This window comes from Clarias gariepinus, chromosome 4 (assembly GCF_024256425.1).
Source record: "Clarias gariepinus isolate MV-2021 ecotype Netherlands chromosome 4, CGAR_prim_01v2, whole genome shotgun sequence".
NCBI classification, from domain to species: Eukaryota; Metazoa; Chordata; class Actinopteri; order Siluriformes; family Clariidae; genus Clarias; species Clarias gariepinus.
Window position 1 is genome coordinate 10,608,668 of NC_071103.1, and position 16,267 is coordinate 10,624,934.

The following is a 16,267-nucleotide window of genomic DNA, read 5'->3' on the forward strand; positions in this document are numbered from 1 at the left end:
TGTGCCCTCTGGCATCCCACTTGTTCCAAGAGCACCGTTTCATTGTGGGTAACTTTTTGCTCTGTAGCTTATTTGCACTTAGTTTTGCTTAATATGTGGCCTTTAAACTGGTTAAATGTTATCCACTTCTAATACTTTCACAGCATCACTGGGACATGGCCATTTCCCTTTTTTTTTTTTTTTTTTTTTTTTCCAATTCCTCCCCGTCACTAGGAGGCTCCCACATTAAGGCTCCTACTACCATTCAGCCGGGAGGGCGAAGACTATCACGTGTTTCCTCCGAACCGCGTGACGTCAGCCGACCGCATCTTTTCGAACTGCTCGCTCACGCACCGTTAGGGGCGGAGTAACACACTCGGAGGAAAGCGCTAGCCGCTCCTTCCGCGTGCGCGAGCTCACAGACGCCCCTGTAGAGCCGTGATTAATGTGGGAGCGCAAGTACCTCTCATCCCTCCCCTCCTGAGAGAGCTCGGCCAATCAGCTCTCTCTGTGCCTCCAGCTGTGAGAGGAAAACAGCATCACCCGGGGTTCGAACCAGCGATCTGGCGATAGGGCAATCACTTTACCACTGCGCCACTCGGAGGCCTATTTCCCTTTTTATTGTGCCACCTAACTGTAAAGTGTAAGCGACACATAATGATCACTATGCGCCATATTGTCTTATCTTCCATACGCAATTCCTAAACCATTCATCGAAATTTGCTACAAAAATCCTACACCAAACCTCTGTCAGGAAGCATAGAGGTATACTAGCTATTTCATATAATAATACCTGTTTTTTAGTTTTTTTTTTTTTTTTTTTTTTTTTTTTTTAACTAACGCCGTCCAATATACTGTAACGGACAAAAGTTTGGTAATCTGGATACATGTTAATATCAAATAACACAAGGCGACACTTTCTTTTTGTTAGGTTAGACTACAGCTGCATGTTTGTTCAGGAGAAGTTTTGCTACGATTCGTCCAGTGTAGGCCACATATCTCTTTGGAAGGCCGCTGTTTTTGTCTTTTGTTTTTTGGGGGGGCATATTTAGGGATTCCTGTTTTGTTGGTTTTTTTATTTTTTTTATTTTCCTCTTCATTTTTTTTCATTTGGACTAAGAATGATCTAATGATCCATAGACATAAAGGTTCATGTAGCATTCCCGGCTGAACATAAGCACTTTACTCTCTTGACTGATGTTTAAAAAGATATTTTAATATCCAAAACACCGTAAGAGCTGAATAAATAAAAACAAAGACAAACAACAAACAAACAAACAATAGACATTGCTTGTAAATGGTATGAATCATCACCAATGTTAACAATAAACATGTACAATAATGTATACGTATTTACCATAAATTAAATGAAAATGTCATCCCTTTTTAATATATATTAAATTATATCCTTACCTTACAATATTTTAATTAGACTTATTTTAACACTGATGATTTATTTTTAAATGTATATAAAGCATTTGCAACATGTAACAAAATGTACATATTTATAAATTTGAAACATTGACAACCTCTGCTTAGGAGTGCAATTAAGAAACATAAAATATACTAATGTTGAAATTAACTATGAACTACTGTAAACAATATAACAGCCAAAAACTGTACCTTGTGCCCTTTATCAGCCAGGTGCTGAGAGGTAGGAGAAAGCCTTAAATCTAGCAAGGTAATATATGCTCCTTTGTGCACACCAGCCAGACGCTTATCACATGTGAAGTACATATAAAGTGCGCATTCACAAACAGCGCCACTGCACTTCCTTTTATGAACGTCAAAATAAAAGTCTGTGATATAAAACGCAAACACAAATGTAAAACAAATAAGAATAAAGTTTCCATATTTTAATTAACGTCAAGTAAGAAACAAAACACAACCATTAAAGAGTTTCTCTTATAAATGTTCTTAAATAAAAGGCCTTCTTTGTGAAACTTTTAAGTCATTTATGGCAACACTGCCCTCTATTGCTGGAGGTAAAGATGACGTCCCACTTCTGTGCTTGGGGGGTTTAATGGTCATTTACACTCCCACCAAATCATGAGGAATTTGTATGACGTTAAGGAATATAAATTACAAATGATTTTTAAATAAAGTAAGAAAAAATGACCTTTATTTCTGAAACGGACAAAAGTGTCCATACTACTGTAATACTAGAATTTAAGTAATATGATAAGGATACACTTGGTTGCTTCCGAAATCAGCTAGATGGCCTCTAGCAACAGGATCAGCTTCTGGACTGGGCGTTCCATGACGGATAGCTTGTTGAGACGACGACCATCCCTTTCCAGATTCCGGTCACCAAAGCATACCTTGACCTTTCTCACAAGCCCATCTTTATCTGTTGTAGTCTCTGTGACTCTGGCCAGCCGCCACTTACTTCTGGGAAGATCATCAGCCCTTTCCATGACGATATCTCCTACTTTCAGGTTTCGCTTTGCTGTGTGCCAGCGCTGTCTGGTGGCAATGTTAGATAGATATTCCCTTCGGCAACGACTCCAAAACTGCTCTGCTAGGTACTGAACATGACGCCACCTTTTTCTTGCATAGATGTCTTCTCCTACAAATCTGCCTGGCGGTGGTAATGCTGGAACCGACTTCATAGTGAGCAAGTTATTAGGGGTGAGAGGTACCAGACTGTTGGGGTCGTTTAGGTTGTCAACTGAGAGTGGTCTACTGTTTACAATTGCCATAGCTTCATAAAACAGTGTTCGCAGTGAAGCATCATCCAGTCTGTCAGAAGAGAGTGAGAGAGTTGAGCGAAGAACATTTCTCACTGTCCTGATTTGCCTTTTCCATACCCCTCCTGGATGACTTGAATGGGGTGCATTTAGGACAAAGTCGCACTGCCTTTTAGCTAAGAACACTGTCAAACGATCTGCATCCATTTCCTTGAGAGCATTTGTCAGCTCATTTTTGGCTCCTACAAAGTTGGTGCCTTGATCGCATTTGATTTGGCGCACTGCTCCCCGTAATGCAATAAAACAGCGCAGGCTATTGATGAAGGCATCTGTAGACATGTTATCTAGCATTTCTATATGAATCGCTCTGGAGCTGAAACATGTGAAGAGGAGGCCATACCTCTTGTGCTCTTTTCGTCCCTGTTTAATGATAAAGGGACCAAAGCAGTCCATACCACAGTATGTGAACGGTGGGGAAGGACTAGTGCGCTCTGAAGGTAGGTCGGCCATTCTTTGCTCTTCTGTGGGTCTCCTGAGCTTTCGACATGTCACACAGTGATGTACATAGGATGCCACTGCTCTGCTGATTCCTGGAATCCAGTAGCCTTGTGATCGGATCTCATTCATTGTGAGTCCCTTCCCTTGATGCTTGACATTCTCATGACATTGAGAGATGATCAACTTTGTTATATGGTGATCTTTGGGAATGATTACTGGGTGTTTGACTGAGCTGGGTAGGGGTGCATTGCAAAGTCTTCCTCCCACCTTGAGTAACCCTTCTAGATCTAGGAAGGCATCAAGGTGATACAGCTTGCTGTTAGGTGACAGTTGGGCACCCTTGCTCAACAACTTGATATCCTTCGCATAGGTGTTACCTTGTAAATCCTTAAGGATGATACACGTAGCATGTTCTCGTTCAGCTACTGTGCTGTAACTGCTGGACTTATTTCCTTTAGCTCGGCGAATGAGGCGAGCCACAGCTTGGACAGCTCCAGACCATGAAGAAAGCTTTGACAAGCGGTCTGAGAGTCTGATTTCTGTTGTTTCTGTACTCAGAACCTGAGCCTGTCTCACTTCAGGATCTCCAACCTTTAGTGCTGTGTCAATATCTGCAACAGGAGGTATATCCTTTTCCCATAAGAAACTCGGCCCGGTCAACCAATTGGTTTTAAGAATCTCATCAACGTTTAAACCTCTTGACGCATGGTCAGCAGGATTTTCATTGGTGGAAACATATCTCCACTGTTGAGGAGAAGTGCTGAGATGTATCTTCTGCACTCTGTTCGCCACAAATGTGTGAAAACGACGTGCTTCATTGTTGATGTATCCTAAAACCACTTGTGAATCAGTCCAAAAGTAATTTTGTATGTCTGCATACTCCAGCTCCTGTTTAAGCATATTGCTCATGGCAACTGAGACGACAGCGGCTGTCAGTTCAAGCCTAGGAATAGTCTGGACCTTAATGGGAGCGACTCTGGATTCACCTATTACCAAGGCACAATGAATGTTTCCTTCTTCGTTTGTAAGTCTTAAATAGGAACACTGGCCATATCCCCTGTTGCTGGCATCGGAGAAGTGATGCAGTTCTCTTTTGCTCACCTTACCAAAGTTGGCAGGTACATAGCAGCGGGGTATATTAATACTTTCCAACTTTAAAAGATCAACTGTCCAATGCTCCCACCTTGGCTGCAATTCTCTCGGAAGGGGGTCATCCCAGCCTGTTCCATGTCTGCACATTTCCTGAAGCACCAATTTTCCAATGAGCAAGAAAGGAGCAATAAAGCCCAAAGGATCATACAGGGATGCAACTGTCGATAGTATGCCACGACGTGTTGCGGGTTGGGTTTTGAGGTCAACAGAGAATCTGAATCTGTCAGAATCAACATGCCAGTGGATGCCTAAAGCTCTCTCTAAAGGTGTGCCGTCGAAGTTGAGGTCCAGTGATTTGACATCAATAGCTCGTTTAGACATAGGAATGCTATCCAGGACAACTCTGTCATTTGAGACAAATTTGTGCAGTCTAAGACCACCTGAGGCACACAATTGGCGAGCCTCCCTTGCTAACTGAACAGCTTCCTCTGTGCTGACTACACTGGTGACACCATCATCTACATAAAAATCTGTTGTGATGAATTTTGAGCCAAGAGGATACATACATTCATTCTCTTTAGCGAGATGTTTCAGACCATAGTTGGCGCATCCTGGTGATGAAGTTGCACCAAAAAGATGAACCTTCATGCGATATTCTTGTGGGTTTGAAGCTAAGTCTCCATTTTTCCACCAGAGAAAACGTAGATAGTTTCGATCTGCTTCTTCCACATGAAATTGGTGAAACATCTTTTCAACATCGCACATGAGGGCCACAGGATGTTTTCTAAATCTTACAAGGACGCCAATCAGATTATTAATTAAATCTGGACCTTGAAGCAAGTGGTCGTTAAGACTGGTTCCCTGGTACTTAGCTGAGCAGTCGAAGACGATGCGGAGCTTGTCCGGCTTCTTAGAATGATACACCCCATGATGAGGTATGTACCACCTTTCTCCCTCCTTTCCTTCATCATGCACTTCTTCTGCATCACCTCTCTTAATGACCTCTTCCATAAATGCCACATAGTGTTCCTTATACCTTTTATCTTTCAGCAATTTCCTTTTTAGATGATCGAGCCTTACAATGGCAAGCTGCTTATTGTTAAGCAAGTGAGGTCTCGCTTTGAAGGGAAGAGGCATCTCGTAATGCCCGTGGTTGTTCTTCCTTATGCACTGCTGCAGTTTAGTCAAGAAAAGGATGTCATCTTGTGACACGGTTCTATTATCTTCACCAGCATCTTTGAAGTCAGATTCCAATACTTTGATAAGATCTGCTGGAGTCACTGGGGGGAGTTCTTTAATGCTAACTCTATGACAAATGGTGTTCAAGCATTGAGATTCATGGTGTGAAGACTGGCGACCAACAATGCTCCATCCAAGATCTGTATGGACTGCATAAGGTTCGTCGTCTCCTCCCAAAATCACCTGTTTTGGTGCCAAAGCCCTTGGACAGCTGTAGCCTATCAGGAGACCAACCTCACATTCTTGCAGAGGTGGAATTTTGTCCACTACTGTAGAGAGATGCGTCCAGTTTCGTGCTGTTTCACAGGTAGGGATGTGAGTATGGTTCACAGGAATGGAGTCCTTAGTGTAGGCAGGAGGCAGATTAAGAACAACGGGAGAACTGTAGCCTCTTATTTTGAGCCCTGTTACCCTTTCACTTGGAATGACGACATCCTTTCCTGTCATAGTTGTCAACTTCAGTTTTACAGAACAAGAGTCAGCTTGTAACTTGTTGCTCAGCTCTCGGTCGACAAATACAGTATCGCTTTGGGTATCAAGCAGAGCATAAACAAGTGTTTCGGAGCATGGATTCCTATCGGTTGATACCCACACTGGTACGATCATTGATGTATTGGTGGACTGCTCATTATTTGTAATTTTGAGAGATGTAGAACTAGCAGTTTCTGTGTTACTTTGGTTTGGGACTGGTGTAGAGTTAACTTTCCTTGTGTAATTTTCATCATGCAGACATGTTGGGTGTCTACCCTTACACGTGTCACAGGAGAGACGGTACCGGCAGTCCTTTGCACTGTGGCCTGGTCTCATGCACCCATAGCAGAGTTTGTTCTCCTTCACATATTTTCGTTTCTCTTCTAAAGATTTAACCACAAATTTAGGACAGTTGTAAATCTTATGTTTGCTATCTTTGCAGAAGAAACACATTTTAAAATTTGCTTTAGTGTATCTTTGTTCATTCTCATGATTTTGTTTATTTTCCATATCTGCTTGAATGTGAAAGACGTTTGCTCTGTTCCTTTTACTGTCCCTAAGGATCCGTTTTTCTAAAGTGGGGTCAGAGGCATGAAGAGCGCTAAAAGATGTGACCGGATTACATGCAATCTCTGCTTCCATAGACATGAAGGCCACAAAATCTTTAAACTTAGGAAAGTCACAAGCTTCAATCAGTGTCTGCGTGACCTGGCGGTTCCACCGCGCCGCTGCCCAATCTGGTAACTTGTGTACAAGTTTTTGGTTCTCATCGCAGTCATTTGGGATTTTAAGCCCTTTAACATGTGGCATAGCTTGATGACGTGCATTTAAGAAGTCAGAGAATTCTCTTAAACCTTCGGAATCCTTAGGTTGAATCTTGGGCCATTTGGAGAGTTTTTCTCTAAATGCCTTCTATATGACGAATGGATGCCCATATCTTTGGTTCAGCTTGCCCCATGCATCTTTATAAGCCTCATCATCATTCCTGTAGAAGATGCCATCAAGAGACTTACGAGCTGGCCCACCAACATACCCTTTTAAATAGTGCAGCTTGTTAGCAGAAGAAATGGCCTTTCCATCAATAAGTGATACAAAAGCAGCCTTTAACTTAATGAACTGGATAGGGTCACCACTGAAAACAGGCGGTTCTGTTGTAGGCAGCCTGTTCAGAGATATACTATCTTGTACAGCTTGAGCAAGATGAGATATATCAGATTTTAGAGATGAGGATGTCGCTGTGTTGTCAGTAGGATGTTGAATAGGACTCGGAACCACATGCTGCTGTAGTATACCCCTTACATCCTGCTGTTCCCCTGTATTCGAGTCTAAAGAATGAATGCTGGCTTCCTGAGCTATTTCTTGATTATAGGCCTGCAGTCTGGCTCTAGCTGCCTTTAAATCCTTCTCTGCCTTTAGCTTTTTCAGTTCACATTTTCTAGTTTCTATCTCTTGTATCATTGAGTATTCTGCTTCTTTGGCTGCTAATTTAGCTGCTGCATCTGCTCGCTTAGCTGCAATAGACGTATCTGTAGACCTTGATGATGTGGGGCGCGATACTGTGGATCCATACACAGAGCGAGCGTAATCATGATGGAGTAGCTCACGAAGGCTGTGTTTGACATTTTCTCGTTCAAAGTCCTCAAGGCATGTCATTCTGTCAAAAATGATCCTTGAAATATCCTTAGTTACAGCTTCACAAGTATCAATTCTGCGTCTAGTGTCACTGGATGGAGCAATGTAATCTCTGATTTCCAAGTATATGTGCATAACATCATCCCTTCCCTTCTCCAGTGTATTAATAAGCGTTACCAGTTGACTCTCGCTTACATCTGATTTTAGCTCCTCTCTTGTGCTGCGAGCTAGGTCCTTCCATTGTTCATACAACTGAATCAATCTTCTCTCCTTTTTTAGGGCCTCCTCCTTTTTATATGCACGCATCTTTTCCGTAGGTTTCCGTTGCCGACCAGAAACACAAAGCTCCTCCTCTTCCATTCCATTGTGAGGGGCCTCCAACTGCTGGTCAGGATCTTTATGTTCAGAAGCGTCCATTTTCTTTACAGGAGTACCACAGACTTAAATAATGACTGCAAGACCTTTGATGCTCATTAAACAACTTTCAGATGTGTGACAGGACTAATGACGTGAAGCTGTTCGTTTTCTATGTAAAGTGCTTACTCTCCAGAGTAAGGTGAAGCTCTTACTGTAGCATTCCCGGCTGAACATAAGCACTTTACTCTCTTGACTGATGTTTAAAAAGATATTTTAATATCCAAAACACCGTAAGAGCTGAATAAATAAAAACAAAGACAAACAACAAACAAACAAACAATAGACATTGCTTGTAAATGGTATGAATCATCACCAATGTTAACAATAAACATGTACAATAATGTATACGTATTTACCATAAATTAAATGAAAATGTCATCCCTTTTTTAATATATATTAAATTATATCCTTACCTTACAATATTTTAATTAGACTTATTTTAACACTGATGATTTATTTTTAAATGTATATAAAGCATTTGCAACATGTAACAAAATGTACATATTTATAAATTTGAAACATTGACAACCTCTGCTTAGGAGTGCAATTAAGAAACATAAAATATACTAATGTTGAAATTAACTATGAACTACTGTAAACAATATAACAGCCAAAAACTGTACCTTGTGCCCTTTATCAGCCAGGTGCTGAGAGGTAGGAGAAAGCCTTAAATCTAGCAAGGTAATATATGCTCCTTTGTGCACACCAGCCAGACGCTTATCACATGTGAAGTACATATAAAGTGCGCATTCACAAACAGCGCCACTGCACTTCCTTTTATGAACGTCAAAATAAAAGTCTGTGATATAAAACGCAAACACAAATGTAAAACAAATAAGAATAAAGTCTCCATATTTTAATTAACGTCAAGTAAGAAACAAAACACAACCATTAAAGAGTTTCTCTTATAAATGTTCTTAAATAAAAGGCCTTCTTTGTGAAACTTTTAAGTCATTTATGGCAACACTGCCCTCTATTCCTGGAGGTAAAGATGACGTCCCACTTCTGTGCTTGGGGGTTTAATGGTCATTTACAGTTCACTTGAATCTTTCTGATTGATTTTCAGTTAGCCCGTCAGAAGAAAGACCTGCAGTTGTTCTCTGAAGAAAAAGATAATGCTCTTCTGGACAAAGAGATGTTAATTAACCGCATCAAACACCTAGAGGGAGAGCTGGAGAGTCAACGCAGCACTTTTAATGACCGTGCACGTGATATCCGCAGTGTGGAGGCAAGTGTTAAATTAAGTCTCAATTTGTTTCTATGTGTAATAGGGTTCAAAAGCAGCCTTCGCACCCTGATAATTAAAATGTAATTCAGTAAAAAAAAAAATTTACATAGGGCAATATATAACAATTGTTTTTTTAATTTTTGAAGTTTGTATGAAATGTGAATATAAAACAGTGTGGTGCTGTTATTCTTGTCCTGCTGAAACCTGTGATGATAGACATTTTACCACATGACACACGCTTGAAGAGTGAAGGAGAAAATCCATCCTAAACAATTGTTTGGTGTTATGAGCATTTGGATATTTTGTTCATGCTTCATTTCGTTGAATGTGTCCGTAGGATAAAGTTAAACGTTTAGAGCTGGAGCTGGATGAAGAAAAGAACAGCGTGGAGCTTCTGACAGACAGAGTAACCAGAAGCCGAGACCAGGTGAGCACTTCGGCTGACATCTGCCTACCCAAAGAGCAAGTGCAATGATGGTGCCTTCCACAATTAATTAATAATTTTTTTATGGGTGTGTCTAGATTGAGCAGCTGCGTTCAGAGCTGATGCAGGAAAGATCATCCAAACAAGACCTAGAGCTTGACAAAAATTCCTTGGAGAGACAGGTACACAATTTTTATTTTTTTATTTTTAATATCGTTGATATCAGCTGCTCCATCAAGAATAAATATTCTTATCTTTTTTTCGTCCTTACTTCCTTCGTTTCCTTTCTGTGTTTCCATAGCTCAAGGAGTACAAATCCAGAATAAAAGAAATGGAGGGACAGTCTCGTAGTTCCACTAATGTTTCTCAGCTAGAGCTTAAACTGCAGGACTTGGAGGAACGCCTACTTAATGAAGAAAGGTACAGAAATACTTGCAGTATAAGTGACAGGATCACAGTCAGACCTGTAGGTGGGTAGGACAGCCTTACAGCTTATGACCCAGGAAGTATCGCCCTGTTTTTTTTGTTTTTTTATGTGATGTAATATGGACAGTAGAAAGGTGTTCTCCTTGTGGGGATAGTCATTCATAGCTGGGAGTCTGGAGAACACAGTTAGCCATGGTCTTTGGTTGTTCATGTATGTGAAAGAGGGTAGTAACCTCCATTAGAGAGTATTACACAGCCTGTTGACCGAGAAAGAGCAGCAGATCAGAAAGATGCACTAGCTGGCATCACATGTTTTGAAGAGAGAAAATGTGTTCCCTTTGCCCTCCCAGGGGAGAGCCAACTGGTGGTAAATGAGAAAATTAGGGTTTGGTGGGGGGTATTCATATCATGTACAGTCGTGGCCAAAAGCTTTGAGAATGACACAAATATTAGTTTTCACAAAGTTTGCTGCTAAACTGCTTTTAGATCTTTCAGTTGTTTGTGATGTACTGAAATATAATTACAAGCACTTCATACGTTTCAAAGGCTTTTATCGACAATTAAACAGTAAGTAACTGCAAAGAGTCAGTATTTGCAGTGTTGGCCCTTCTTTTTCAGGACCTCTGCAATCGACTGGGAATGCTCTCAATCAACTTCTGGGTCAAATCCTGACTGATAGCAACCCAATCTTTCATAATCACTTCTTGGAGTTTGTCAAAATTAGTGAGTTTTTGTTTGTCCACCCGCCTCTTAAAAAATTGACCACAATTTCTCAATGGGATTAAGATCTGGGGAGTTTCCAGGCCATGGACCCAAACATTTTTTAACATTTTGGTCCCCGAGCCACTTAGTTATCACTTTTGCCTTATGGCACGGTGCTCCATTGTGCTGGAAAATGCATTGTTCTTCACCAAACTGTTGTTGGATTGTTGGAAGAAGTTGCTGTTGGAGGGTGTTTTTGTACCATTCTTTATTCATGGCTGTGTTTTTGGGCAAAATTGTGAGTGAGCCCACCCTCTTGGATGAGAAGCAACCCCACACATGAATGGTCTCAGGATGCTTTACTGTTGGAATGACACAGGACTGATGGTAGCGCTCACCTTTTCTTCTTCGGACAAGCCTTTTTCCAGATGCCCCAAACAATCAGAAAGAGGCTTCATCTGAGAATATGACATTGCCCCAGTCCTCAGCAGTCCTTTCACCATACTTTCTGCAGAAGATCAATCTGTCCCTGATATTTTTTTTTTGGAGAGAAGTGGCTTCTTTGCTGCCCTTCTTGACACCAGGCCATCTTCCAAACGTCTTCGCCTCACTGTGCGTGCAGATGCGCTTACACCTGCCTGCTGCCATTCCTGAGCAAGCTTTGCACTGGTGGCACTTTGATCCCACAGCTGAATCCTCTTTAGGAGACGATCCTGATGCTTGCTGGACTTTCTTGGATGCCCTGAAGCCTTCTTAACAAGAATTGAACCTCTTTCCTTGAAGTTCTTGATGATCCTATAAATTGTTGATTTAGGTGCAATCTTAGTAGCCACAATATCCTTGCTTGTGAAGCCATTTTTATGCAATGCAATGATGGCTGCACGCGTTTCTTTGCAGGTCACCATCTTGAACAAGCTGGAAGAACAATGATTTTAAGCATCACCCTCCTTTTAACATGTCAAGTCTGCCATTCTAACCCAATCAGCCTGACATAATGATCTCCAGCCTTGTGCTCGTCAACATTGTTACCTGAGTTAACAAGACGATTACTGAAATGATCTCAGCAGGTCCTTTCATGACAGCAATAAATTGCAGTGGAAAGGTTTTTTTTGGGATTAAGTTAATTTTCATGGCAAAGAAGGACTATGCAATTCATCTGATCACTTTTCATAACATTCTGGAGTATTGCTATTATAAAAACTTAAGCAACACCTTTTTCAATTTCCAATATTTATGTAATTCTCAAATTTTGGCCACGACTGTACAGTTTTATAAATAAACACTATACAATACATTCTTTTGATGCAAACAAAGACATCGGGAGAATACAGTTTTAATAGACAGAAAGGTCTCATCTTATTAATGTTGAGTTCTTGAGCTATTAAGCACGTAAACTCATCTTTTAAGTCTGAATTCTGTCTTTTTTCGCATTTTGCAGAGATAAAAATGCAGCACTGTCCTCACAGCGTCGCCTGGAGAGGAAGCTGAAAGAGCTGAATTTGACTGTGGATGAGGATAGACAGCAGATCACTGAGCAAAGAGACCAGGTCTCTCTCTCTCTCTCTCTCTCTCACACACACACACACACACACACACACACGCAAATAAGATGATGAATATTTTAAGTAGTACACATTTTCCATGGTCATATCATTTAGCCATTCTAATGAAAATCTTCTCTGTAGTTGGCTCTGCGTGTGAAGGCGTTAAAGAGGCAGGTGGATGAAGGAGAAGAAGAGTTAGAGCGATTGGAGGGGTTGCGGAGGAAAGCAGTAAGAGACATGGAGGAGCAAATCGAACAAAAAGAGGCGCTGCAGACCCGAGTCACAGCACTGGAGAGTGAACTCAAGTAAGTGTCATTTTACAAGTGTCATAACTTCATCTTCTGGGATTTATTTATTAATAGTCATGTCCTAAAAGAAAAAAAATATAATTTTACATCAAAGTAAAAACAACTAAGAAGAAATTTAGTTCTAATTAATTTTTTATTTACCATCTAAAGACCTTTTTTAAGGGAAGGCTGCTCCTAAAAATGAACTTTGAAAGATACTGCAAAGCACCCATAATACAAATGTCGATTATCTATGGAAACAGATTTGTATAGGTCAACAGTTACAATATGTATAATTTAAGAATCTGTAGATTACTTCATACATGAAGTAATACATTTTATATCGAGGCCTGTTTATTTGTTGGAACAGGTTTGAGCGCTCAGCATATTTCTAAAGTGAGCCTACGTTTCCATCCCCTTTCCCTCCCACATTCCCACAAGACCACACTTCTTGTTTTTCAGGCCTGTTTGGTCCAGGTCCCTTTCATAGGCAGTATCATACTGCACATAATTTTAAACAGCCACTATGAAGGGAAATGCACTAACCAAATTTGTGGGTTGTCTTATATATGTCCTGATAAAGGATGTAAATGAATTCCTCAATCTGAGTTAATTCAGAGTAAATGAAGTTTTGCTTGTGCCCTATAAGTCTCTTTTCTGCCCCCTAGGGGACAAAATAAAGCAATAAGCTTAAGTATGGCCAAAATGCTACAGTTATGTAATCCTTCATTACTATGTGTTTACCTTGTTTCTTTCATGAATAACTAATGGATAGAGTTTCCATCCCATTGGGGGTGAATATTTTTGTAGTCACAACTCCTATATATATTTATTTATTTGTATTTTTTTAATGAGAAATGATGCAATGATACTACTCCTTGGCTAGTACATACTCAGGCCTGGAGAGGGCACTGTAGCCCTGAGGTTTGGTATGTTACTGTATATGCCGTATTCACTGACCCTAAGTCAGTGGTTTGTTCATGTTCTTCGCACTGAATTTCTAATCCTATAACTTGGTTGTAGCATAGCATTAAGCAAACAAAAATAATTTTGCCATTTCCTGATACTTAAACAAATATGTCTCTGAGCTGATGTGTTCTTGCTAAATCCTCAGAAGGAAGATCCAGCAAGCCCGGCTCTTATCAGTAGCCTCCCCAGGTCTCAGCTCAGACGATGACGACGATGGTCTGTTTGACTCGTCCACCATCGCCTCCATCCTCACAGAGAGCAATCTACAGACCAGCTCCTGCTAGATGGTGGTTGGAGGAGAATGGTGAACTTTTTGGCGAATTTTGAGTAAGGAAGAGTGATATCAGAAATTTAAGAGACACTTCACACTGTTGGTTTTAGGGAAGGGTTGATGCCTTTTGGTCTGTAGCTTTTACAAATGTTGTAAATACTGGAAGTTATGCAAAATGAACAAGCCTTATGAAGACGTGGACACGCGCTGTACAAACATTATACAAATACTGTACAAAGAGCTGATTATCAAATTGATTTAGTTCACAGTGTTGTGTAGCTTGCACTTACCTGTTATTGATGTGATGTGACTAGCTGTGTTAACTCTGGAAATTAATCACTGAGTTTTAGTTAAGTGTTAAAGTTCACAGTGAACGCACAGCCGACATTTTTTTTTCGATACCTTACTTCTTCGTTAACTTTACCGATTCTTGGGCATGCTAGTATTTTATTCATTTAACTATTTTAAAATCGCCTGGAAAGTTCAGTCGTTTAAGATTAATTAATGTTTTTGGTTAAAATCAATATCAAACTATTGTATGAGCAAGACTAGATTTTTTTTATTTTACTTTTTTATGTATAGTCACCCACTGAATTTCATGGTAGTATAAAATAATTTCCATTACCCAAGCCAAGTTGTAGCTCTCTTGTACAGATCTGCCGGACCATCCATGATTCTTGGTGCAGCATTTATGAATGTATACACTTAGTAAGAGTAAAATGTGCAAAGACAAAATTCAGCATTTTGAACCGCCTTAGGTAGAGCAGAGTAAGAGTTCATGACTCCTAAATATAAGAATAATACACAGAGCGCCCGAGTGGGCTGGACTTTTCCATAGCTTAAACACTGATTAATTATTACTTTTAGATGAAGGGAATATTTTAAAAAGGCACCACAGTCAATGCAGAGCTAAAAGGATGGAAAGAAGTGCAGCACACTATGAGCTTGATGATGATGATGATAATAATAATTGTAAAAAATCAAGAAGTAATGATATAAAATCTCATCTATTAATGCTTAGATCACTCCAACTTACTAAAGGAGAAGAATAACTGGTTAATACCAAGGATACTAAAGCACATGGTACTGGAATAATAATGTGTAAAAGAGAAAACCCCAACAAATAATACACTGTGTGTGTTGCTAACTAGAACACTATACACAGCTATAAATACTGACTTGAACACACAGTCGCATCTTATCTGACTCGCTCGTGAAAATATGCATGAGCAACACAGCTATTTTTGATACCATAAGAAGTGGTTTAGTATTGGCACCCTCTATTGTGTGAATCTGTTTATGAACATATCTGTGTGTAGTGGTACGACTGTATTACACACATCACTGTCCAAAACTTAACCTAAGCATTCCAGCATACACTATTGTTTTTATTTTTTAATTTTTTAAAGCTAAATTACTTTCTTTATATTTTAGATCTATTTAGACCATTAAATAATGAAGCACCACTGATCAAGATCACTGTGTATTTTGGTTGAATGTATGTCCTATTGCACTTGATCAAACGCTGATGAAATCAAGTACGAATGTTTTATAATGAACAAGAAGCATGATCCTTCTCTGTACAGTCTTGTTGCTAAAACACAATGGTACAGCCTGATGCTTTTAAATGTCCAATAAATCTGTAACTTTGTATTTTTACATCTATTTTTATGAAAAATAAATAAAACATAAGCACACATTTCTTACTTTGACTTTATTTATTTATGTAAAAAGTTATCATATCAATGATGGTGGTGTGGTTAGCGCTGTCGCATTGCACTTCCTGGGTCCGGGTTCGATTCCCGGCTAAGCTCTATTCCTGTCTCTTTGTGCATGGAGTTTGCATGTTTTCCCCATGCTTGCTGGGTTTCCCCTCGGTACTCTGGAGCATGCCCCTGTAGGATTATATGGCTCAGTGGACATTCTGCCACCCTAAATGCAAACAAATGTAAATAATAAAATATATATATATATTAAAAAAAATTCTAGAAGTCAATGCAGCGATGCATAAAATAAAACAAAATAATTGCAATACCAGTACTGAATCAATTTTCCCATCATGTCATCTCTACTGACCACTGATTACCGCCAATTATGCTCAAGTGCTCCATTACATTTATTTTTTTTGGGTGGATACATGCTCAGATGTGTCAGCACTTGGATATCTGAGATCATTTTGAGCAATAAAGAGCATAAGTGAGAAGAAACACAGTGGTTATGTCATGGTCATGAGTTAAAGTGCATGAGCCTGTGTATGGTCACAACAATGAGCTTAGACATTGTGGTTTGCTGTGATTATCGTTTAAGTGATCTTATGAGAATCCGGAATACAAAATATTGTTCTTTTTTTTTCTCTTTTTAAGCCTATGGCCAAATCTCAGCCACTTGATGCAGGGGT

At 39.9% G+C, this 16,267-nt stretch overlaps 1 protein-coding gene across 1 annotated transcript in view; it reads left to right on the forward strand.

Moving 5' to 3' along the window:
• LOC128520107 (cingulin) overlaps positions 1-14,438 on the forward strand; it is a 38,064-nt gene extending 23,626 nt beyond the window's left edge. Inside the window, exons 15-21 of the mRNA XM_053494146.1 lie at positions 9,085-9,246; positions 9,584-9,673; positions 9,769-9,852; positions 9,972-10,090; positions 12,237-12,345; positions 12,484-12,647; positions 13,744-14,438. Of these exons, the coding sequence (XP_053350121.1) occupies positions 9,085-9,246; positions 9,584-9,673; positions 9,769-9,852; positions 9,972-10,090; positions 12,237-12,345; positions 12,484-12,647; positions 13,744-13,882 (867 nt within the window). The 3' untranslated portion in view covers positions 13,883-14,438. The remainder of the gene's footprint in view (positions 1-9,084; positions 9,247-9,583; positions 9,674-9,768; positions 9,853-9,971; positions 10,091-12,236; positions 12,346-12,483; positions 12,648-13,743) is intronic.
• Positions 14,439-16,267: the final 1,829 nt, after the last annotated feature.